The sequence below is a fragment of the Tetrao urogallus genome, assembly GCF_951394365.1.
Source record: "Tetrao urogallus genome assembly, chromosome: 5".
In the NCBI taxonomy this organism is placed as follows: Eukaryota; Metazoa; Chordata; class Aves; order Galliformes; family Phasianidae; genus Tetrao; species Tetrao urogallus.
Window position 1 is genome coordinate 58,544,464 of NC_136818.1, and position 25,777 is coordinate 58,570,240.

At 41.9% G+C, this 25,777-nt stretch overlaps 1 protein-coding gene across 1 annotated transcript in view; it reads right to left on the minus strand.

Moving 5' to 3' along the window:
* SHTN1 (shootin 1) overlaps positions 1-17,096 on the minus strand; it is a gene marked incomplete at both ends in the record, with an annotated part of 57,280 nt that extends 40,184 nt beyond the window's left edge. The window contains 3 exons of the mRNA XM_079535210.1: positions 1,951-2,011; positions 9,030-9,082; positions 17,039-17,096. Of these exons, the coding sequence (XP_079391336.1) occupies positions 1,951-2,011; positions 9,030-9,082; positions 17,039-17,096 (172 nt within the window). The remainder of the gene's footprint in view (positions 1-1,950; positions 2,012-9,029; positions 9,083-17,038) is intronic.
* Positions 17,097-25,777: the final 8,681 nt, after the last annotated feature.

Sequence of the window (25,777 nt, forward strand, 5' to 3'; positions counted from 1 at the left end):
AATTAGTAGTTGCAGTCACCGAGAAAACATGAATCAACACTGTTATTACAAGTGGCACATTTGAGTGGCATCTAATTATGACTTGATGAGCACGATACTTGCATTATCAACATTACTACTGCATCCCATCAGGGACTAAAAGCTGCTGATGGCATTGACTGCGAGAAACTCCCACTCAATGGTACTACAGCACCCAACAATCTCCTTGGCAGGGGCACCCTCACTAAATGACATGTTAAGCGTAATTACTGGTAGACATTGTAAATAAACAGGATTGGAAGTGAAAATTGTACCAAGTGCATAAGACACAATCTGACACATTGGAAGTGGCAGCCTTAATTGAGAGTTTCTTTGACTGCTCAAGATCATTTCAACTGCATTTCTCGGAGGACAGTGATTATAACTGTGGAGACAGACGGCATAATGGTATCAGCACTGCTGACAGAGCAGTGAATTAAATTGTATCTGCTGTTGTGTGAAAGCCTTGATGAGAGGTACAGATCCTTAGTGGTCTTATCATTATAACACAATGGTCATGTTGTCATCAACCTTGCTGGCTCCAATTGAAAAGAAATGATTGTGTGTTGAAGCTTTCCCCCCCACCACCACCTTCTATCTCTTGTGCTCAATAGAACCAATTTTCAGAGAGCTATGAAATCACGCAATAGGGCCTAAAATGCAGCTGCTTGGCATACAAACGGGGCCCCATTAAACTGGAATCACACACAATATGTGTTTATGCCAGGAGAACAAATAGAAGCTGAGTACAGGCCAAGTTTATTCACAGACACAAAGCCGATGTAGCTCTTCATCAATATAATTGCCTTTTATATTGTCGTTTAAATAATGGGCTCTATTATTGCCTTAAAATCCTAATATTTCTGGCATTTTATCACTATGTTTACAAGGTATGTCCTTTAAAAACGTGAAAGGAAGATAAAAGAAACCTATAAAATTTTACAACATCAAATATTACTTCAAATTTTATGTCTTAACTAGTTGGCATTTTCTGCCACACTCTGGTATTCCTTGTATTGTAACAAAAACAAAACGGGCTTCAATTTTTCCCAGAAGAAACGGGCTTCTTAGAGAACATTCTCGCCTCACAGAATAGTTCCCTACGATCATTTGGGGCAGCAGATGAGTCCTGTTGATCTTACACCATTTTCCACAATTGTATCATGTGAAAAATTATAAAATAGAAGCAAGCAAATTCCTCTATTAACGCAGTCACACAAAAGTACAGACCATGTGATTTCCTTATCCTGCATTAACTTCATCCACGTTTCTAATGCTTCATCCTGCAGTTCACCGTACTGGCACAAAGCAGACACAACAGACCACAATCCCATTGTAACTGTCTGTTCTAAGGAGCTAGTCCACCAGGATACTTCCACTCCCATTAGATGTGCTTTGTTGCTTCCAGACACCGTACAGTTTCAATAGAACCATTATCACAGAAGTGCAGAACTGAATATCAACATTCTCAAGACTAGGCAAGAAAGAACTTGCTTTGAAAGTTATCAAGAGACATCAGATCATCCTAAAAACTTCTGATGTTGTGTCTGTGATTAAAGCAATTTTTTTGCCTTCAAAATAAAAACAGTAGTAGTAGTAGTAGTAGTAGTAGTAGCTTCAACTGCAGGATAAATCCCACTCAATCCAAGCATGTGTTACTCTCAAAGCCACTTGCACAGCCCTGGTAAGACAGAGCCACTATTTTCACCACTTTGTACCTTAAAAACAACTACCTGTGTCAGAACCTGTAAACTCTGTAACAGTAGTTTGTCTGGCAATAATCGAAATCTTATCAATAAGCTCCTTAAAGTAAGAATTTGAAGGAAAAACATCAAGTGGACCTCAATCTCAGCATGCTGAACATCACTCTATAGGCTGCAGAACTATATTCTTCTTCACATCAAACAAATTTCCACTAACACGTCAACTTACTCTTCTGAAACTCCTCCAGTTTTTTGACAGCCTCATCTCGTTCTTGCTTGATTTTGTCACACTAGGAAAAGAGAAAACTGAAATGAAACATTGATCCCATTTATTTAATTAGCAGTCAATCACAACATGCAAAAATAAACAAAGATCACCTACAGGAACAATACTGTTCAGAAGCCTAACAAAGCATAATATCTTTTTACTCTCAGTCATATTAGATTGATGGGAGCTTTAATTTAAAAGTCATCATCCAGAGCATTTCTCTACAGAGTGGCAAGTTGTACTTGATTTTCGACTTCACTTCAGTGCTACTCAAAAAGCTTTAGAAAACCTATGTTATCCAAAACTGATATAAACAGTCATCCAAGTACCACGTGACATGAATGTGCTTTAAGTCCAGTTTCTTTAACACAAACAGATTTAGAAAATATGTCCATTTCTATTCGTACCACATGCAATAAAAATACCCACAGTCAATAACCAGGCACATCCAATTGAGTTTCATAACACTATGAAAAAGGATTCGATATTAAAAAGGGAAGGATACTCATTTTCATACCATCTCACTTCCATTAATTTTCAGGTTAACACCAAAACTACAAAGGGTTGCAATCATCTATCTTACGATGGAAAGATGTCATCAAAGACAAAGAACAAAACAGACATTCAATAGACTTTTCTAATAAAACCCCTTTTAGAAGCAAATGAAAGAAACCACAGAAATGAGTAAACTTCACAAGAGGCACAGTGAGCGATTAACCACACTGAAAAACACATGACCCGGGGGGAAGTATGACTGGCACATAACGCATCTCACACTCATGGTGTACCAACATTCTTCCTCACACGCAGCCGTGCGTATTCAAGATCACAAATCAACTTCTGGAAAAGATCTATGTGACCGAGTTCCTTACAGTGCAACTCCTCCTGCAGTTACAATGACTCCAATCACTGGAACAGAACTGGGAAAAGAAGAAAGCTGAAATGATTTTGCTCGATTTTCAGTTTTTCCACATGAGGACCCACTTTGAGTTCGCCGGGAAAGGAGCCTGCTGTTAAGTAACAAGGAGGAGAGCCTGATTCAAAGGAAGCCAAATTCACAAGAGCCCTTCTCTCAGCCCCTAGGGACTTTGGATGAAGCCCAAAGAAGGACCTGCTCTTGGATAAGGAAAGGCTGTCACCGGTGGCACCATGGGAGCCGTCCCAGTGCTAGTACTGGAAGCTACTGCTGATGGCTGCCTGCAGGAGCTGCACTTGAGCAATCTCTCCTTTTGCTGCTTCGGAGAGATGAGATGAAGGGCAGTTGCTGAGCAGGGATAAGGGTCTGTAAAACAGGGAAGAGCCACAGAAGGAGCAAGCCATGCTGCCAAGCAGTGCCAGAGAAGGACATGCTGTTTCATCTGGCACTGTGGGGGTCAAAGAAGTTAGGAGCATCCTGCATAGGAAAGACGGAAAGGGAAACGTGTGCAAGAATCCTGCCGCTTGCTGCCCTCCCTCTCTCAGCTTCCTCAGCAGAATTTTGTCTTACCTTACCAGCAGCAGCACAGTGTAAGAACAGAAGGCAGTAAGACACAGAAAGGAAGTAGTTCTGACTGCTCCCGCACAGCACAGATGCACTGCAAAGGAGGAGCAGCGTGAGCTGCTGCAGCTGCTGCCTCTTCACATTTTACAACAGAGACACTGTACTATACTGGCATAGTTCACCCACGGAGTTTTCTGCGCTCTGCATGCTTACAGCCCTCTGCACATGAAGCGAGAAAGTGCTTTTTAATGCTCAGTTTAAAATATATATATATACACAAAAATTAGCATTTTAAGGATCTAATCTGTTGCCTGTGGAAGTCAGAAAGATGCTTTCCTGCAGATGGAAACCTTGATGCAGCAAGCATATCGCATCCTCTACCACAGGAGAAAAAATTCCTTTTGAAATCCCCCAGAAACACGCTGCAAAGTGTAACAGCTTTGCCTGCACAGTGAAAAGGGAAGTTAAATGACCCATTCCACTTCACCTTGAGTGCTATTTGCAGAGGGCTCCACTCGGACCACAGCAAACTAGACGATTCTCCTGATAGCTACACGTTTCTTTGCACAATCAGGGTCTGCAGTTTTGGGTCTCTGCAGAGTAATTCCTGCTCCCAGTTACAGCTTTCTGAATATTTTCCTTTGGTGGCTGCTGCGCTTCAGAATAAAAGAGCAGGAAGAAAAGGAGAGCGGCAGATTGTTGCCCTTGCTGAAATGATCAATGGAAAGCAGTTTGCCTTTTGTCTTGCAATCAGACCTGCACAAGCAAAGCCATTACACAGCCCTGCAAAAACAAAAATTAGTTTATCTTCGAACTGGCTAAAAATAAGAGAAAGTTGAGAGTGTCTTTAACTCTTTGTACCATTACAACCTGAAAGTTCTGCAAGCTATTCACACAAAATGATTGAGATTTGTGACAAGAAACACTGATAGGAAATGGAGAAAAATTTCAAATGCAGATATACCAGCTGTTCTTACAAAATGTACAGAAGTCATCAAAATTCAAGACCTCTTCATTTCAAAAAGGCAGCAGAGACATATACAGCAGAATTGTTAATTAACAAGCACACCACTCATCCTAAATGTTAAAAGAGAAGCAGTGTTCTACTGCTGTAAAATGCATTGCTCACTTTTCACATTCAAGTGCATGAACTGATGAAGAAAAGAGCAGTTTTCAAGCATTTATTCCCTTGTCAGAAGTAACCAACAGCTCCAAACTCAAGAATATCCTCAAATGGAATAAAAGCAGCTTACTCCTGGCTTGTCAGCCATTTCTTCTGTTTTGAACTTTATTACGCTAAGAGTTCCAACAAAATAACCATTTATACCACTTTATTTACTATGTTCAATAGCATCATTATCCCAGTATAAACCAGTGCTAATAGGCAACAGACATTTCAGTCCTGAACTAGGTACAGGAGCCAATGCAATAAGAAGTCATTGCATTTGTCCATTTAGAAAGAAGTAACAGCTCCGTTTCCAAAATTCATCTTTTCAATTCCTCAATTCTTCACCTTTAAAGCAGCAGTTGTAGGACCTTTGCCAACGCAGCTCATTACGAGATTTGTCCTTTTGAGGCAAACATTCAGAGACCATCCTTTCCTTTCTAATGCAGAGAGAACAGACTAATATGTCCACTGCTTAGAAGCAAATCACCTACATGGCAAACACTGGTGCTCACACCAAACACTGCATATTCAGTGATGTGAATGATAGTAAACGAACTTGGCCTGCACTGGGAACGAACACAGCAGCAAGAGAGTATCCTGCCAGCACAGGAACCTGATAGGACCAGGCAATGCTGCGCAGTCAGTGCATACAACCACCTGGAAGGCTGTGGTTTGCACACTCACTCTGCTCATCCCATGACTTTTTGCCATTAGTTTCAGGGAGGCAATTGGTGGATTTCTTCTCCGATTTTCATCTAGCAGTCATCTATTTTGCCAACTATTTTTTGCATAAGCTCCTACTGCTTTCAGTAAAAGGCCTTCAAAGGGCAAAAACAAGAAGGAGATTGTTCAGCCCAGATATTAAAATACAAGAAGTTCACATAGCAGCCATATAGTCAATTAAGCCATTGCTAAGCAACACAAGATACATTCTGTCCCTTTTACACAGATTGTACAATTTATGCAGATTTAATTCTTGTTCTAAAATTATTAGTTTGGCGCAGTGTGCAAAAGTATCCCATGACATTTGCTATGCTCCTAGAAAGAATGAGCATGTCATCAAGGCAGAATCCCTTCTCTGTTCCCATTTGGTGACAAAACATATAATCCACTCTGTACACGTGCTTTAACAGAACAAACACCATGAATGATGTATCAGAGATACAGTATTACACCTACTGTTTTGGAAAGCTGTCTTGCTTTTTTTTCCCCTACTGGCAGAATGACAAAACACTGTCAAAACCAGTGTTTGGAGTCATTTCTGGCTGATTAGCAAGTAGTCAAATATTTATTCATGCTCTGACTATGAATATATCAGAACTGCATATTAACTATATTTGTGTGTAAATGAATGTTAGTTACCTTCTATTTTTTGTGAACTAGCATGCATGTTTAGTTGGTTACTTCAATTAAAAGGAAGACCGATGTAATCTGCCAACATCATTTTTGTTCCAGTTTTTGAAAGTATTTAAAAATATAAATTAAAAAAACGCCTGCACCAATTTTGTCAGAGACCCCATCAGACATCTCCAAATTGGCAGTTTAACGAGGGAGTGAGGAAGAAACACAGTGGACCAAAGATCTGATCTTTTACTCCTGAATTGCCAAGGTTAGTAGCATTCTCTTAAGCAGTGTTTTTTTAAACAAAGTAGTACGCATAAAAGACAACTGACTTTCTAATCTTAAAAAGAAAAAAAAATACTGGACAAAGAGCACACATTTTCAAAAAATAAATTACATTTGATGCTGAGTTACACATCTGCAGTGCACTTAGTTCCACTAGGATCTAATATGAAGCAGGATCATTTTTCCATTAGTTAAACTGAGGCAGCTCATGTTGCTGTCATACGTGTGTACTGGTGACTTAGAAAAATAAATTCCACGGAGCGTATCAAAAGCACAGACATAAAGACTAACTTTATGTGGTACTTCCCACAGATCACCTGCAAGTCTTTAAAAAATTCCCTTGCATCTTGGATGCAATTGTGTTGTCCATAATGGATACAGAAGAAGCTTACACCCTGACAGACAGTGGCAGAAATTGGAACAGAATTTACTTGCAGCTTCCAAGAGCCAAAAACACAGACAGCTTGTGTCACAATTCCTCCAGCATCATGTTTGATCCTGCAAAGCACAGACTAGACATACAGTTACAGAGACACAAGCTTGCAGGATTACACAGCCTTACAATAGTTTCTTCCAGTATTGGTGCTGTAAGTAAATACAGCCATGAACTCCTTAACAGTAGATTCTTTCTGTGTACAAGAAATGTACTTACAGCCTCACACTTAACCACGTGAGTCCAAGCACTTCAACAATTAAGCAGAACTGCATACATAAGCTCACCAGTCTGCAGGATGGAAGTTCTCGCACCTCCCATCTTACAGCTGGGCAAATCATTTAAGAATGTGCTGGAGGATTCTCAGCTGTTATCCCAGTATTTTGAGAAACATCATAGCAGGTTTCAGAAGAAGCACACAAGAGTGACTACACACATGCAGTAATAAGACATCTTGTGGAAAAGAGGAACAATAAAGAAAAGCAGAATGTAGCAGTAACCTCAGAACATCACATTTCATCTTTTTTTTTTTTTTTCATTTAAGTTGTCTTTGGGAAAAAAAATTGTTAATAAAAACGCAGTTCAAAGAAACCCTCCTGAACAATAATCCCTGTCTTTTCCTTGACACAAAGAAAACTTTGCTGAAGAAACTCCCAAGGTATTAGGACAAAGTTTCAGGGCAAGGCTGGAGCACTCATTTTCCAGGCATGGGAAAGTCCCATTACGGAACTCCTTGCATGTAACAGAAGCCAATTCACCAACATCAGCTCAAAGGAAGCCTGGACACATGCAATAAAGACAGAGTTGTTGGAGGCAGAATACACAGAAAACACATAGCTCAATATATGGGCTACAGATAGTCTGCAGACTGGAGGAATACTCTGGGGACGTACTGCACATGATCTTACACCCCTCCCTCTCTGCTGCTGGCCTTTGCCAGAGACTGTGTACTGTGCTGGACAGACTCCTTCTCCCATGCACTAGAAGTTAACTGCCACAGTTTTCTCAGTAGTGAATATCAAGGACAGATTTCCTGGGATATCTGGAGCTCTGGCGTAGGACAGCGAATGAGAATGCAGGAATAAGCACAACAGAGATGCTATCATTGGGAAGGAGGGAGTGAAGCAGAATATGCTGAGCTCAGTGGATATATACAGAATCATTGCTGAAACATAATATGAAAAGAAGCTCTGAGGTTTTTTTAATAATGAGAAAGTAGTTGAGGACAAGGTCTCCCCATTACAACTTTGAATTGCAACGTTTATAACAACCAGACTAAAATTGACATTTTAGAAATGACTTCACAGGAAGCACAACTAAACCTTCATGCTCTGGCAGCTAATAATGTTCCCTAGTACTGGAGAAAGGGGAATCTTCTGCTCACCATACAGAGTGGCAGTGCCCTCATTGCCTTCCCCACTATCTAGACCTGATAGGAGGTTTTCACTGATCACAGTTTCTTTTGGCAGATACCTGCTAAAAACTTTTTGCACACTGACATCGTTATGCTGTCTAAATAATTGTCATCAAGCCCCTCTCCAAGTTCTCTCTTCTCGTTGGGGTTTCTCACAGGAGTCCAGGGTGAGGAGAGATACCCTGCCAAACGTGCTGAACCTCACTACTAGGAAGACAGCTTACCATAATTACATTAACAAATCTGGAAAGTGGCCCTTATGTTTGTATCACCAAACTTCAGAACATTAAAAAAATAGAGCCCACAGTAATGCATGATGTCTAGTCTATAAATTCAAAGTCTCTTTTCAAGTTACATAGGTGCACGTATTTCACAACAGGATATGCGATATACGGCAAATCTGTTTTCAGCTGCACTCTGACTGTCGAGGTGAGACATCTCCTATTCAAAGAAATCTTGTGGAGAGAGAGAACTGAGTAACTTCAGAAATCGTACTCCCACATTCTGAATGTGTAGAAGGACTGGTTAGGGCAGGAGTTGTTCTATTTCCTATTCGTTAAGTTTCAGCACACAAATCAAGCTGTAATATAACAATGTTTGGATCCAAAGGAAACAAGTTTTCCTAAGAATATTTAAACACTTGTGTTTGGCCTACACTGACAATATAAACCAGCTATAGAAATAGTCACTTAAATATATATACTCACACGTTTATAGCAACTTTTCTGGTCTAAGACAGCTAGAACAGCTGCTGGGAGTTACTTCCTTTGCTCCTTAACACATATAGGTGCAAGAAGTATTGATTAGTGATGCCATTTTAAATAATCAGTGGAGCTCACAAAAGCAGACAATAACCTCTCAATAAAATATTTTGATATTCAACATTTTAGTATCAAGGAAATTATTCTTCAATACAAACCTCCTCTTTCGTTTTCTTATTTTCTGCTCTAAGCTCTTCATATTCGCCAATAGCTATAAAAGAAAAATAAAGAAAAAAAAAAAGGTTAACATTGCAACATCTCTTTTACTCAGATTAGCTTTCTACTTATTCATTTTAAAGCTCTTCTGGCTATCTACGTAGACTTTGAATAACATGGGTCATAAACTTTATTAATAGCCTATGGATCAACTGGACATCCTTTTAGAATAGAAGTAATTGGAAAGCATCTGAGAAGGATAGTAGCTCTCAAAACAATCAATTGTTGATCAATGGAAAGTTAAACAATCTTATTGACTGAGTTCAAAAATTACAAGGTGAATGCACTGGCTTGTAGACACTAGCTTAAACCCACACTGGCTCAGGTTACAGATTAATGGCAGCAGGCACTGTTAACGCAACACTGTTACGCATAGATACCCACACGTACCTCCAGAAGAGCTGAGCACCCTTCTTATTTCTTTAAATATTTTCTCACAGCAGAAGTCCTACAAGATGCTTTTTTCCTTTACAGTCCATGAGGAAGACATAAGAAGATAGCACGGTTTATACAAGATCGCACAAGAACTCGGCTGCAGGGATCAGCAAGGAGCAGCTCAACCTCCGGGATGCTGAAGATCCCTTGTTTCAAACCAATAAACGATGCACAGAAATAATCCATCAGTCTATGGGATTTTTTTGTGTGTGCCAGGACTGTTTCAGCCTTCAAGAAATTCTACTACTATTATGAAAAAGTGTGAACGCATCTTCAAAGTAGTAAAGAAACTAACTGTGCTAGAAGGGAACTCTGTTCAGTCTTTAAGATGCACGCTATATGAATAAAATGAGACATTATCCTGCCTCTTATTCCAGCCCCTCAATACCCACTTCTTCAAAATGTTCTCACATACAAGAGGAAGTTATACCAGCAGACCAGTGTTATTTTAATCCAGCTTAAGCAGAACTGGATAAAGGTTTTGAATACATAACTTTCAGATGACAGAGATACTGTAGGGTAAGATGGTAAGAGAAACTACATCTGAAGACATGACCGTGTAAAGTCTGGAGCAACCTGAAAACCTGCTATTCCTTTCCAGCTTTAAATACCCCAACACTTTCAAACACAAAGCTCTTAGAAATCAAGTTGTGCTGTGCACTGCTGTGACGTTTCTCTTCTCCCCTAACCCCAGTGTTTCAAAATCTGTTCAAATAAAACAAATTCAACTCACTCCTGAAAGCTACGTCTGAGATTTCACAGTTCTGCTTGTCTTAAGCACATCTGTTACTCACAAGGAAATATATCAAACATAACAAACTCAAATTACTTTATTTTCTCCAAGACCATTTCATTGTAGAGAAATGGGTACAAAGTACAAGGAGTCTGGGAGACAGACTGCAGTTGCAGCTCCTCAGCAAGTCCCTCTAACACAGGGCTCTGGCACGCCCAGACCAGGAATAGGGTCCTGGCAACACCTTGTTGATATGTTAACCTGAAGAGCTTGTGAAGTGAAACAAAACACACTTCTTATCCAGGAATGTAAAAGCTATGTCTCCTGATCACTGCTCTACTGCTAAGCCATTTCTGTGCTCCTTTTAGGAAAACAGAGGCAGGCTTCTAACACCAGAGCTAAGATTCAAGAAAAGGATGAAGTCTGTATCAGCAGATACTGCTTCCTTGTACTTGTAAACTGATAGCATGTGCTCACTTTTAAGGCCAATACACATTTGTTATGCAATGAAAAATGTGAGTGCAGCTCTCATCTGCTCTGTGAACCAACAGTTCTGAAGTCATAAGCACCTCAGGCTGGGACACAGGAACAAGTTCCCACAAAGCCAGGCAGCCAGGAGCTTACACAACACTCCAACAACCCGTGCTAACAGCTCATCTACTTGATTGGGAATTGAACTGTGTGTTGGAGGAAGCCCTTCCTTCTACTACAGCTGTTGGTAGGGCACAACACATTTGTAGTGGAATGAAAACACAAAATCACTGTTGTGGTAGCAATGGTAATGGGAGGATGGTTGGCCTAGATGATCTTGTAGGTCCTTTCCAACCTTGTGATTCCATCATTCTACGCTCAGCTGCTTTGTGCCAAGCTCACACTGCAGTGTCTTTTCACCACAGCCACTCCCTTGCTGGAATTAAGAAAACAATTACTTTTTTCTTGAATATAAGTAGCAGTGTTCTGCTATCTTATTTTGAGACCTTCACGCAAGGTAATTTCTGGATCATCGTGTCTCCATACAGATCTCACTCTTTAGATTTTCAGGTATGGATTTACAAATTGCTAATGAAGAGTCTGCTCTTTTTATCAGGAAAGTCAAATAATAATTAGAAAATGACCACATGTTTTCTGCTGTATATTAGATTCTCTACAAAGACTACAACTCATAAATTACGAAGGGTGAACGGAAAGTTGGTGGATCTTGTAATTTTTAACAACAGAGGTGGTGTGTGTTTTTAATTATATAGAGATTTTATACAAACCTTTTCAAAGTTTAATGCACAACAGAGTTTTGAGGCTGCCCCTGAAAGAGTCACAAGTCCAACTAATGTTCACTGAAGTGCGGAAGTGCACAAATGTAGAAATGATCTCATCACTCTATAGCTGTCCTAGGAAAACCAATACAGCAGCAACTAGATGCCACTTCATGTTGTAAAACTCATATAGAGTTTTTAGCCCTAAAATCATTTTTGGGAGAAAAAGTATCATTATCACTTTTCCCTTGAATGACAAACCACAAGCAAATCCTGGTACAACAGGATCTATCTCCTCTGTAGAAGCCAGAACTATCACTTCTCCTTATTCTACAAAGGCTCCCACACAGTGTACTCCTGACAATGGCATCTCAGCATCTGAAATCTTACATCTCACATTGGCTTATTCAGATTATGCTGCACTTACATTACCCTGCAAATAAAGATTAGCAGTGTGCAAAACAAACAATGAAGATGCTATACTAAAGATGCTACTGAAATTCTAGAGCTCTACATCATTTTCCTCAAAGAATCAGCACTGTAACACACATGAATAGTAAAATTTCTACTCTGTATCCACTCACCTCCCACGAACCCTGAAGAACCCTACTAAATACCTATCACATACCTTGGAATACTGCCACTGCCTGACAGATACCAGTTTATCTTTAACAGATTTATTCCTGATACACAGCAGTGTGATGGAAATAACGCAGCAGGATATAAATTTCTTTGCTGCAGGCTAACTTCTTGCAGACTGAGGTGCAACACTACAAGTTGATTTCAACACCAAGGAAACAAAAATTTTGTGAAGGAAAAAGAACAGAATATTCTTGGCTATAGCTCCCAACCCACGCAAAATGTACTCCCAGCCAGCACTGATCTTATTTTCAACTAGTCTGAATGGGGATTTACTAACAGAAGATGTGTCTCCTCCATTAGTTGATTTATATATTTATATACATGTTATGTTAAAAAGCACTTATTAGTAAAACAAGATCAAAAGAGTTACAATTAGGTTATGATTATAATTTACACTGAACAACAGAAAAGACACCTGCATGTATACACAATGAGATTTCCCAGTCTTTTATTAAAAAAAAAAAAACCTCCTAAAGTTGCATATTAAAAATCACAAATAAGAAAATTCTACACTCATATACTTCAGCATTTATACTGCAAACCAGACTGGCCTTCAAGTAGATGGAGAGCCCTTCCACGTCAAATCAGCCCATAACGCCACTTCAGCATTCCAGACTTACTTAATCAAAGAAATAAGTAGTGCACAAGGAAAGCACAGGTCACTCCACTACCGACCCTTCTGGGCTGCAGGCTGGCATGTATTTACTGGTGCAGACAAGAGCCAAAGCTTGCAGTGCAAAAAGCTATCCTAATGAAATGTGTTGGTAGAAGCAAATTCACACCTGGCCTTTGGCAGCTTTGGACACCATGAGAGGGAGAACCATCCCTGATAGCATGAGCACAAGAGAAGCTCCATCAGGCTGGACCCTTGTGCACCTGGAAAACAGCCAGGCCAAATCTGTTGCTATCTGGGAGGCAGTTTGCGCAACAATCTCCTGACAAGCCAAGTGTGCAGGAGACCTGTGAACTGCTCTCAGGTGTAAAAACACAGGCCAGAAGGACTGGATTTTTCTGTTGTTCCCAATCTTAGGTCAAAGATCCCTTCTGCTATGCCCAGGCAACCTCTCTTCCAGCAGGACATGGCGTGGCATTGGTAGTATCAGCCATGTGCCAACTCTAAGATTCAACTAGCAAACACTTTGCTGTATCCTGCACTGCATCCTGGGAGTCCCCTAGCTGCCTGGAAAACAGAAGGGGAAATTAAACATACCACAGCCTGATAAAGCTTAACCATTAAGCTTATATCAAACAATTTGCCTTCACAACTTTCTGAAAAAAAACAGACAGCATTACACCAAAGAGCTGAAGCAGGAAACACTGTTAAACTCTAACAAATGAAGAAAGCATTTATACACAATGGGTTCTGCTGGGGAAACGATGGCTTCTGCACACAAAAACTCAAAAACACATGTACATGGGAAAAAGTGTGTAGAGCAGATGCCTACGGAAGGAAATGCAAAAGCCAACAGGGCATCCCAACTGATCCCAACTGAATGAAAAAGGCTCTCCGGCCATAAAAATTACCTATCTGTCACGAAGAACAAATCTGTGAAATCACATTAAGAGCTTGTCTATAACACGTACATAGCACTACTCTCAGATTTTCATGCCAGCCTAAAGAGGCTCTAAAGAAGATGCGTTCAAACTTTGTGGTGCTATGTTTTTTTAAAGAGAGTGAGTAGATCTTAAAATAAGAAGAACGTTTGGGATGAGAGACTCAAAATCATCACACTTCATAAAAAATAAAATAGCCAACACAAACATAGATAAGATCTTTAAAATAGATTAAGAAAATCATGTTTAGTACATCTGCAGTTAATGGTGGTCATTAACTACAGTAATTTAGCCAAGTCACCAGGAGTTTGTGATAGTGGCAGGGGATGTGCTTACATAATGTATAACTCCAGATGTTGTGACTGCTGACTGCTGTTTTCAGCTACACAAAGATATCACACAGCTGAAGGTGCTTCTTTCAGAGCAAAATTTCAGCAGCACCAATAAAACCAAAGACAAGCATGGCAATCTTCCATGCTGGCTACCATGCAGCTCTTAGGCTGGTTTGGCGCCCTGGTGAAAACACCACTTTTAGGTAAAAAAGGGGCATTTAGGTAATGCTAATATTCATAGCATACCTGCTTCATCTAATCAAGCCATCTCAGAAAGCTATTCGTAGAATGAAAACTCAAATAATACTTGTAAGGCTTAAGTATCATTGGTACAGAGATCGTGTTTCTCCAAGATATTCACCTTAAACTTGGCAACAGAGCAAGCTGAAGAGCAAGCAGTGTCAAGTATCCAGGCCTAATCCACAGGACCTGGAAAATTCAGCATGGGTGAAAGATAAGCTATCATGCTCACAGACAGTTTCAGTGTCCTTGTCGCTGTGCAGAGCTGTGCCAAACAGCCAAGTGAATTTGTCCAGACACCAGTCAGTGTCACAGCTGCCACTGAGAATCGCACAGCAGCCACCAAATACCTGCCTCAGGTGCAATCTGCTGACCTTGGTAAGGGAAGTAAAAGCAGCACTGAGACGTTTCTGCAATCAACCACGTACACAACTGCTGCCCTCTCCACCTAGCCAGCCAGTGCAGCTACCTGGCATCATATACAGGCTGTTTCTCAACACTGGAAAAACACACCCTGAAAAAGAAACTGAATGCAGGCTACCGAGAGAATGTGCTCGAACTCCTTCAAATCAATGTCTGTAATCCAGAAATCTGACAACAGACCCCAACGCCGCAATAAGTCTGAAGCCATATACCGCTTTGAATGCAATAAACACAGGACTCCTGAACAGTTCACACACCCAGAATCTCAAGCCTTCAGAGACTGCAGGTTGTTCCGTCACCATATACTCTCAGTGTAATATTCTTATCTATACATAGAAGCAGCAAAGAGGAAAATTACTCGGGTTTTCTTCTTCCTCTTTCCAACCATCTCTGGGCACTGTACTCGGGACACTTCAGTCCTATCAGTTAACACCATTTAACTGCAGCAGGTTAGCATAACACACTGGTTTGTATCTAAAACAGTGCAATATCAAAAAGCAAGTATTTTCAATTAGTTTTCCACTGGATAATTCTACTCCCATAAAAATCAGCTTCCCAGCCAGTCATGCAATCACAAAAATATTTGTCAGTCCTACAACAAATTACTAGCACTCCTACATTTGGAGAACATCTATTAAGAACAGCACATTACAGGACAGGATCTGCCTGTTAGTTTCTATTTCAACAGCTTACAAGGATCTAGGGCAGCCAGCACTCAAGTTACAGTGCCTTTCTCTTGAACAAACTCCTGAAGTCCCATAAAGTCTCTCTAGACATTAAAGGACACTCAGTCTACCTGAGCAGAAGACTTTCAGACATCAATACTGAAACCCCAGTTCTTCTGAAGTCAATGAGAAAACTCAAAGCAATTTCAAGATGTTGGGATTTCTGAAGAACAACCCATACTTGCCTCGTTAGCAACTCCGCATTGCCATTTTAACAGCCATTATTTTGGTACAGACTCTTCAGAAGCCAGCAGCACTGGAAGGAAGCAATCAATTGGGAACAAACAGCCTTTTAGCCTTATTTTTTGGACCCACACTATTAAAACTCATATATCATCGTGAATTTTACAACAACTGTAATACTTGTAAGTCAGAATCCAGCTGGGACCACCAAACATCATGAATTTACTACACAGACTGTGCAGGCAAAAGCAAAAAGGAAGTGTCAAAGTGGGTGACCACAAACATTCACCTGAAATTAGTTTCAGAAAAGCTCCTGCTGCACAGCAGAAGTGACCCAATCCAGTTACAGCCTGTAATATGTTTGCTGCATGTAAAGTTGAGAACAGAGGCATTCCGGTCTCCGGAGAGATGCTCACAGAAAACATTCACAACTCAGATGATTGAAAACTAAGCCCAAAGACTGTCATCTGTTTAACCAGCCAAGAAACTTTTATAGACCAGTTCGGTTTGGAAGCAGACTGACTAATGAAGATGCAGGCTACCTTTTGAGCACCCAACTTTTTTCCTTGTCCCTTCTTACCAATAACACAATATGTTCCAATATCTTAGGACCTGAGCATCCGTAAGACTGAAGCACTGAACTTCCCTACAAAAGTACTGAGCAGTGACTCACACAGGGAACCCAATGTGCCCTTCGTTCATTTACACTGGCACTACAAAGGCGGCAAAGAAACTTGTGGCATATCAGGGCTAGCCGTGGGCTGTATCACCGGGAAGTTCATGTGCTGATTAGGAGTAGAACAGAGGATGCTTCATGGGCTGGTTAACACCTCCTGCCACGCACAAAAGAGCAGGGACAGGGAGTTTAGAAACAAGGAGGATCTTCTCATGAAACAGCCTTTGCAGGAAGCCAGGCTTTCACTTCTCCATGCCTCGGCACTCTCGCCGAGTTCCTCTTCCAAAGGGGAAAGGACGGACTGACACCGTGGGAGGCCAGACCGACAGCCAGCTGTCGCTGAGGGTTCCCAGCACACGAGGCAGCAGCACCCAGACACGTGCCGCGCTCCTCGCCCTCAGCCGGCCCCGCGCCATCACTCACTCGACACCCACCTGACAGCACACAAAACCGGCAGCTGTGGAGAGGCGAGGCGGCCGGGACCAAAGAGCCGCAACGTGCCGCCTCCCGTTTCCAAGCCTGCTTTTTTTCCCCCCGCAGGGACCCGAAAGCTAAGCGGGGCCGGGGGCCGCCCAGGCCGCACCGCTAGCCGCCGGCCCCGCGCCGCAGGCCGCGCCCGGCCCGCACAGCCCTCTCACGCCGCCGCCTCGCGCCTCCCCGCGGCCGCGCTCCCACCGCCCGAACCCGCGGCGGCCGAGGGAAGGAAGGAAGGAGAGCCGGTCCGCCCGTAGCCGGCCGGAGGCGCCGCCCGCCCCTACCTCGGTCCTTCAGGCTGACCAGCAGCTCCAGCTGCTTCTCCTCGTCCGAGCTGTTCATCCCGCCCCGCTCCGCCTCACCTCTCCCGGCTACACCTGGCAATGTTTGGGCGGCTCTCGCGGCCCCGGGGCGCGGCGGGCGCGGCGAACGGCCCGGCCCGCTCCGCTCTGCACATGCCCAGACTCCCGCGGCGCCCCAGTGAGCATGTGCGGGGTGCGGCGGCTCCGCGCCCCGGGCTGTGCGCTACACCTCCCTGACGGGCGGCGGCCGGGCGGCCCCTCTGAGGCCGCGCCGCGACCCAAGGGGCTGCGGGGCGAAAGCGAGATCCTGAGGGACGCGAAGGAGGCGGGAAGGTCGCCGGGAGGCGCTCGGGGTGCTGCTCTGGGTGCTGCTCTGGGTGGTGTCCAAAATGCGCACGAGGGGCTTTAATGAGCACTTTGACACCGTTCGTAGAGAGCGGCGTTCCCAAAGGTTCCAGAGAAGCAGCTGCGGGGCGATTCCAGCGTCCAGTGCGGACAAAACGTTGGACGATATCAGAGCGGAGAGCTTTGGTGGAGATCCTGCTCCGTTTGTCTGTGAAGAACACGGTTGTTCTTCCCAGCAATCCCAGAGGGGAAAAGGAGAGGACCTGGCAATGAACACAGAATCACAGAATCGTTTGAGTTGCAAGGGACCTTTAAAGGCCATCTGGTCCAACTGCCTGCAATGAACAGGGACACCTACAGCTCCATCCGGTGCTGAGAGTCCCGTCCAGCCTGACCTTGGGTGTCTCCAGGGATGGGACATCCACCACCTCTCTGGGCAGCCTGTGCCAGCGTTCACTGGCCCTATTGTAAAAAATCTTCTTCCTTACATCCACTCTAAATGTCCCCTCTTTTAGTTAGCAACCATTTCCTGTTGTCCTATCACAACATACCAAAGAGATCTCTCTATGATTCTATCTCTGCGCTAAAGCAGTGACCCTACCCAGCTCTTCTGGAGCCTGGCAATGAACGCATGCAGTCACTGCAGAGTTTGATTCTACCCTATTTTTTTTGCTGAACTTCAGAAACTTTAAAGTCAGAAGTTTGAAGTAAAATTGCTGTCTTTGTTGTTAACTAACCAAATGCTATGAGACTCACAATTCATAATGGACAATACTAGGATAAATCTGAAGTTGAGCTCATTTCCAAAAGCCTCCTGTCAGTCACACTGGAGCTGCTCACAGTAGCGGTCCACTGAACCGCAGCAGTCTCCAGATTCATTCTTTAAGCACTGGCAAAGGCACAGCTTTTCCATCTCCTTCCTTGGCAAGCGCCCGTAGCACACCGTGGCATCCAGTACATGGAACATTGCCCCAGACACGGCAACCTTAGTTAGAAAGATCTGTGAAAGAAAGGGAAGAAACTTCACTGCGAATTGCTGCTCAGACCTCCTGCCTCCTTTTTGTCTGACTGCAACCTGTATTCTTCTTAACCCAGTAAACCTTTAAAAAAAACGATGAGACTTTGTGTTGTTATTCTGTAGTGTTATCTGTCCTAGAGCTGGTTAATAACACATGTAATAGTGCCCTGGAAAGGAGCCAGGAGCCCACGTGAGCTGTACTGGTGCGATATGCTCAGGTACAGCTACCCAGGCCACATGGGAAAGTTCAGAAGCTAGTCGTCTTCTTTGGAACTAGTCAGCATAAAATGCATTTAACTGCTCCAAAAGCAAAGTTATAAATCCACTCTCCTGCAGGCAGCCATACAAAAGAAGGGGAAATTACGCTGGAAAACAAAGGCTCTGTAGTGGCTGTGGGAAGCAGTGTGCAAATAATTACAGACACGCTGCCAGCGAGATGCTGCAGCAGAATGGGATGTTCACTAACTACAGGAGAAAAATTCTCCCATGACATCAACAGGATCTAAATAACGATACTATAATCCAGCTCTTCAAAAGATGGCACAGTCATTTGTAGGAAAAGCAAAATAGGAAAAAAAGTGATCCAAGGCTTGAGGAGAAAGTCTTCAAACTTTTGATCTTTTTAATTGAGAAAACAAATTATTGGATTATGTTAATTTCACGTGAGAAAATCCTTGGTACTTGAGGGCTTTTTGGCTTAGTGGAAAAGACTCAACCAGAATCCGTGTCTGCAACCAGAAGCCAAACATGAAGGCTACAAATAGGATTATACATCAATAAATGCATCCATTTTGAATAACACAGAGATCTTATTTAAGTCTTCAGAGTTCTGGGCTGACCTTGGTTTCAAATAGCCCCCACTTTAAGGCAGCAGTTTTGCCAGTGTTTTGGATTGTAGCATCCTTCCTCGGGCTGCCTGTTGGCTTCCCTTCAGCCACAGGTTTCATTCCAAACTCCCCATCCCTTTGCTTACATCACCCTCTCTACTCCCAAACCAATCTTTCATACAGCGCAATAGTAGGATTTGCAAAAGAACCACTGTATAGAGTTGCACTGTGCCAAGACACCGGACATCTTCATCTTGCAACAATGTTCTGTCTGTTGCATGCTTCCAGAACAGAGCATAAAATCTCTTTGATTTGCAGAAAGACACTAAGTCAATTCTTCCATTATTTTATTTATTTATTCAAATTAAAGTACTATGGGTCAAAACATTTCCCTTCCATAATTTCAGTATTGCAGCTTCAGTATTGTTCTTATTCACTTTGAACTAGGTCAAGTTACAGTACCTTGAAAAGTAAGCGTTTAAAGCATGACGTCTTTGTTGCAGATCCTTTTGGTTGCAATAACAAGTAGGATGAAAGCCACACTGACATTCAAAGGTGTTAATGAATCATTAATTGCCAGACAAGCTTACTTTTTTTTTTTTTCCTCCAAGTTAACAGACAACAGAAAAATTAACTCATGCTGAATTTTCTAATGGATGCCCCTGTGCTCTTTAAGTACCTCACATCTCCAGTAGTGCTTCCACGAATCATGAATTCGGTTCATTGTTTCCAAGTTATTTTAAATAAGAGATAGTCCATAATGCCCATACTATTCTGTGTAATAAGTAATATCTATAATGTGATTTGACAGCAGATGCAGTAAACCATTAAGAACATAAAAAGCTTGCACAGGCAATACAAGCATCCAACATGGGATTTCACAGTGTTGACACAGAGATTAGTTATTGCTTCCTGTATAAAAGAAAGAGAGACTGTACTTTGAGCATAAATAGCCAGCTTGTCATAGCACTTCAATAATATCACTTCTCCTTTGTTAAATTGGGAAGCTATGACTGAATGTGTTCAAAAACTTGTCCAGTTCCCAGACAGTACTAGCACTGAGATGGGGGGAAAATCCAGGATTAGGTCACTTTCTGCTGGAAAACTCATGTAAGTGAATGACATCATAGCTATCCACATCCTTGTGGAGAGGAAAATTCAGATGGATTCACCATTATCTTTAGGTTTTATCCTTTTGTACCTCTACTCCCAAAACCTGAAATAGTTTTATCACAGATTGTACACGGTTTTGAGAACCACAGCTGATAACTGGTAAGGAAAGGCTAGAAGCACTTTAGAAAGTGAGATTAAAATTCAGGTCTTGTTCAAGTGGAGCTGTGATTTAAGCTGGGTATCATTATACACAATTCTATACTATTCTACGCATGAACTATTCTATATATGCAACAGTAAGTGCATCATTTCTGGAAGTTACACTAAATGAAGGCAATATATGGCTGCAAACAAAAGACATTCTGGAATATAAAAACATACATAAGACACATGGTTTCTTCATGCTGTGCTTAGCTCTGGTGGGACATCAGAGAGAACAGCATGTCAGCTTCTAATGGCACGCTTTAAATTGAAGCACAGGCCAGCTGAGGAGCCTTGGCAAGAAAAAATAGGGGTGGATTTGGGGAGATTATTTGTTGCAGATGAAACTGAGGGAAAGGATAATAACATATATGATAGTTAAAGACTAACGTAAAATTGTTACTATCATGAAAAGATGCAGTCCTTCCAGCATTTCACAATTTCCTATCTCCATGCAGATTTACATAGACACAGGAACTGGTGATTGCCTCTAAGTTACAAGAGGGATAGGAGAGATGACAGTACCTCCTCCCTGCTGAATCTCCAAACGTGAAAACCCAAACCAGGTATCTGGAAGGATTTGCAAAGACTGTGTTTTAAGGGATGATTCAGTCTCCATATCTCTGGCTTCCACTCCCTGTTATTCGCAGATGATGATATTCAATAAGTTTCATTGAAAATAACACTGACATTTGTTCAAAGCCCAACTGCTGTACCCCATGAAGCATAACTGCTTTGTTCTTTGTCTGCAGCTCCCCAGGCCACGTATGGGCCATGTGGGCTCACCCACTCCGAAGGGGACACGTGCATAGCTCCACAGCTCCAAAGAACTAAACAAGAGAGTACTGCAGTTGGGTTAAGAAAGAGAAACACAAGTAACAAAGTACTCAGAACTGGAATATATAAGAATCTGGATGGCATCCTCAATTTCACCGTAGCCAACAGCCATATCAAGTAGGGTAACACTAAAGAAAATGGAAAGTAAAGAAAAATACTTAAAAGGTTTCACTTTCTTTTTTGGGGATAGATCTTAGCGAGATGTTGGGCACCTTCCATTGTTTTCACTAATGCTTGGAGATCATAAAAACAAGCAGCTCCCAGCATGCGTATAGTCATACTGTTGTACCTGAGCAAACTCTTACTAATAATTAGCTTGCTTAACATTTTACTTCTTTTTTTCCCCCATTGTTAAATGTATGTTTTAAGCCTGCTCTCCCCTTGGATGGAACTTTGATGAGTATTCAGTCAGGCAGACTTGGCAAGTTGAAAATCTCACTGAATGACAAACTGAAGGAAATGCTAGTGATTTTTCACTTTAAATGCCTTCTAACCCCATAGGGTTTACAGTGAAGGGCATCAGAAACACTTATCTTGTGAATGAATAATTTTGACCCAGAAGGATGTAGACAGCAGATTCTGAATCCTATCTGTTCATCCTTGCAAAATATAATTTTTTCTCATAACTAAGCTATTTAAGAGAGCACTGTACATAACTGTACCTGCAGAAATCGAGTGTGGTAACTTACCAAATAGGCATTACAGTCAGATTTACTGTAGCTATTATCCATGCTAGAACGTGCATATTCCTATTCCTCACTTGGATCACAAGTTACTTGCAACTTTTAATGAACACAAAGATAATCTCACCTCCCATATGCAAATGAAACCTTAGCATCTTCTACAATAAATCATAAAATTACAAAGGTAGGAAAAGACCACTAAGATCATCCAGTCCAACCCCAACCCATCCCCGCTAACCGCATCTCTCAGTGACACATCTCCACAGTTCTTGAATGCCTCCAGGGTCACTGACTCCCCCAGCTTGCCAGGCAGCCTGTGCCGATTTATTACCTTTCTTTCTGAGAAGAAATGTTTCCTAGAATCCAATCTGAACCTCCTTTAGTACAACTTGAGGACATTAGGTCTCATTCTATGAGAAAGAAGGGAGCATGGACCTGCTGTGACTGTCCCTGCATTCTCTCTGTTTCTTCTAGAGCAGTGACATCCATCCAACCTTGCGTAGCCTAAATCAATTCTTGTCATGGCACTGTTGAGGAGAGCTGCCTTGTGGATACCATTGTGGCTACAGGCTGAAGTTACACTCAGGGCATGACTGCAGCCATATGTTTATCGCTTTATAGCAGACATTTCAGGGGAACAGGGAGAGAATAAGGACAAGGAAAAATAAACTAGACAATCACTGCATAGATAAGCAATTATTAATAAACTCCATTAAAAATGAAATGAGAATAGCTATTTGACTACATAATTGACACGATGAATAAGACTAAGCAGATTATCTGCTGAAATAATGTATATTTTTTCATCAAACCAATCAGTGCTGAATAATGGCTGGCATAATATATCTAGGTAAATATAAGAATTTCATGTTCCCCTAAAATGACAACTAACTAATCAGCAGACATTCAAACCAAAGTACAAGTATGATTGCAAATAAAAAACCCAGATAATATGGATTCATTTGAAAAAATTAACCATTTGATTAGAGATAGTGACATGATCTTTCCTAGTTCCTCCCTCCTAGGATGGCAGTCATGTCTATGCACAAAGAAAAGGCACAAACTGATTGGAGGATAAATGAGAAGATTAAGCATTTAGCATGGCATTTTAAAATACTTTAATTGTGTCGTAATTAACAATGCTGCAAATTAAATTTGCAGCTATAAAAGATAACTAGGCAAATTATAGCAACCTGCCCTTCATAGCAGTACACCCTGCTTTGTGTATGCTCACTCCACGTAATTTGGATGAAATAGGTGCTCCCTTTATCTACAAGGACAGACAGGTGGTGATGTTCTCCCACTGAGATGTGAACACCTGCCAACGAGTGCAAAGACACATATTTAGAAAGAGCAAATAGCTCAGAAGTGATTCACTATGCTCCTACCCGCAGAACGAGAGATCTCATTTGCTCCCAGCCTGTCAGGGACAAGTATCACACTCTTGGAAAGCAAGAAAGTGACTCAGTCTCCAGAACTTTCTCCTGAGGTATGGGACCCGGTTTCACCAGTATCACATTGGGGAGGCTGTAATAACCTCCAGCAGTTATTGCAGTGTCTCTTATGCACTTCTCTAAAGTACTTCCCTGGTGTATTCTGTAGCTCTTTGGATAAAATGGGCTATTAGAGCAGAGATTAAGGTTTACATGAGAATATTGTGGCAATAAACTTTTTGTGGTGCTCTACAGCACCACAAATACTCTTTTTGGGTATCATAGAAACATAGAATATCCGAAGTTGGAAGGGACCCACCAGGGTTTACTGAGATCCTGAAGAACGTTCTGAAGTTCAGCAAGGGAAAGTGCAACATTCTGCACCATGGAGGAGCAACCCCGCACACTAGCACCTTCTGGGCACCGTCTAGCTGGAAAGTGGGTCTCTAGAGAAGGAGCTGAGGATCACAGTGAATGCCAAGTTAAATATGAGCACGCAATGTACCCTTGTCACAGAGGAGGCTGATGGTGTCCTGGGCTGAATCAGGAGTGGAGTGCAGAAGTCCCAATTCTGAGACCTCTAAACAATTGCAGTATTTTACTTGACAGGCTGTGCAATGATGATAAATGACAATAGTAAACAAGTTACCTTTCTATCCTGGGAATGAGGTGTGATCTATCAGCTTGGGTGAAAAAAATAAATCTTAGTCACATAATCTTAGCCAAGTACCTCTGTGCCCATACATTGACTGCTGAACAAGGACAGAATCAGATTTCAGCAAGCACAGATGTTTACCATGAGAGAAATCATATGGAAAGAACACACTGAAAGATAATGAAGCGTCACTAAGTAAGAGTTATTCCATACTAAGTTACTCCAGGATTTGATAATGCTGTTTTAGGCCTTGTTCTTTGGTAAACAACTAACATCATGCCAGGCAAAATGAAATCAGTTATTTAGAAACTTACATTACTGTACAACAGTCAAGGTCTCTTGGTACTGATCATAGACATGTTAATAGCCCTTTCATTATGCATAGCTTTTGAACTCAATACCACTGTTGTTTTGCTTACATCCTTATTACAGCGCTCTGTAAAGTTACTTTCATAATTAATTTCTCCAGGAAGAACAATTCATTTCACTTATAAGCAATTTTACAGCTTATGAGAAATAACCCAATGCCCTGCTTCCTCAGTGCACTTTCCATCAAGTATTTATGTGCAACTGGAGCCACTCTGCCTCTCTCTCTCTCCTCCTCTCAGCTGAACTTTACATAGACCTCAACAGTAGTTGATGCTTTTGTTCCCATTGCAGACTTGACCATTTTCTGGTGCCTGCACTACCTCCATTTTCACTAGATAATTAGGGTCAGATTCTAGTTCCGTGAATTAAAGAGTATTTGGGCTCTCCTTCCAACAAGCCCTTCTACTCCCTTCTTGCAAAACAAAGCTGTCACATGCATTCTTTAGGTGGTGTTGGATTACATTACACCACTTGACCTCACTTGCTATGCTAAGATAATTATGCCAGGTATTTTGCTGATAAAAATCACCATGGCTTTAATGTATGCTGTAGAGCTCTATTAATTCATGCCAGTAGAAAATCAGGCACTTTGTAAGAATTTAGGTCCAGAGACAATACTCCAAGTTGACACAAGGGTTTTCACCAAGTTAACTGGCATGTCTGGAAGTCCTTCAACAAGACAGAAATAAAGTAAGCAAGGAACAAACACATTTACTTCCGTAGAGCTATCAGACAAACTTTCTCCCACTTACCCAACTGTTCGTCATCACGTGGAAAAGAAATGTACATCCTTCCCAACAGCACTCATTTTTGCTGACATGCCATAGCACAGGGCAGCTGTTACCATATCCTCAAGCACTGTTACTGGCAATGCTATATACAGAGAGAATTGTATAATGGATCAAATCCATTCTCTTGCACCAGAAGTTCTAAGAAGTTTGTTCTGGCACTGATCCTGGCCCAAACTGTTGGCATATAAGAGGACTCCCTGCTCTTGGCACCTAAGCAGAGCAGCTCATTTCTCCAACCCCTCAGCCATCCAAATGCACCTGTTGCATGGATTGGCTGGAGCCAATGGTTTGCCCTGTAACTTCTCTGTCTTATGTGGCCTTTCCAGATCTGTAGCAAGAGGTTATTGCAAGCTCTTACTTGGAGCCTGAAGCTGCAAACAGAGTGTGAACAGAGGAACCATGGCCCTGTGCAGAGCACTTTAACCAGCGGACCATGACACTGACTGTAC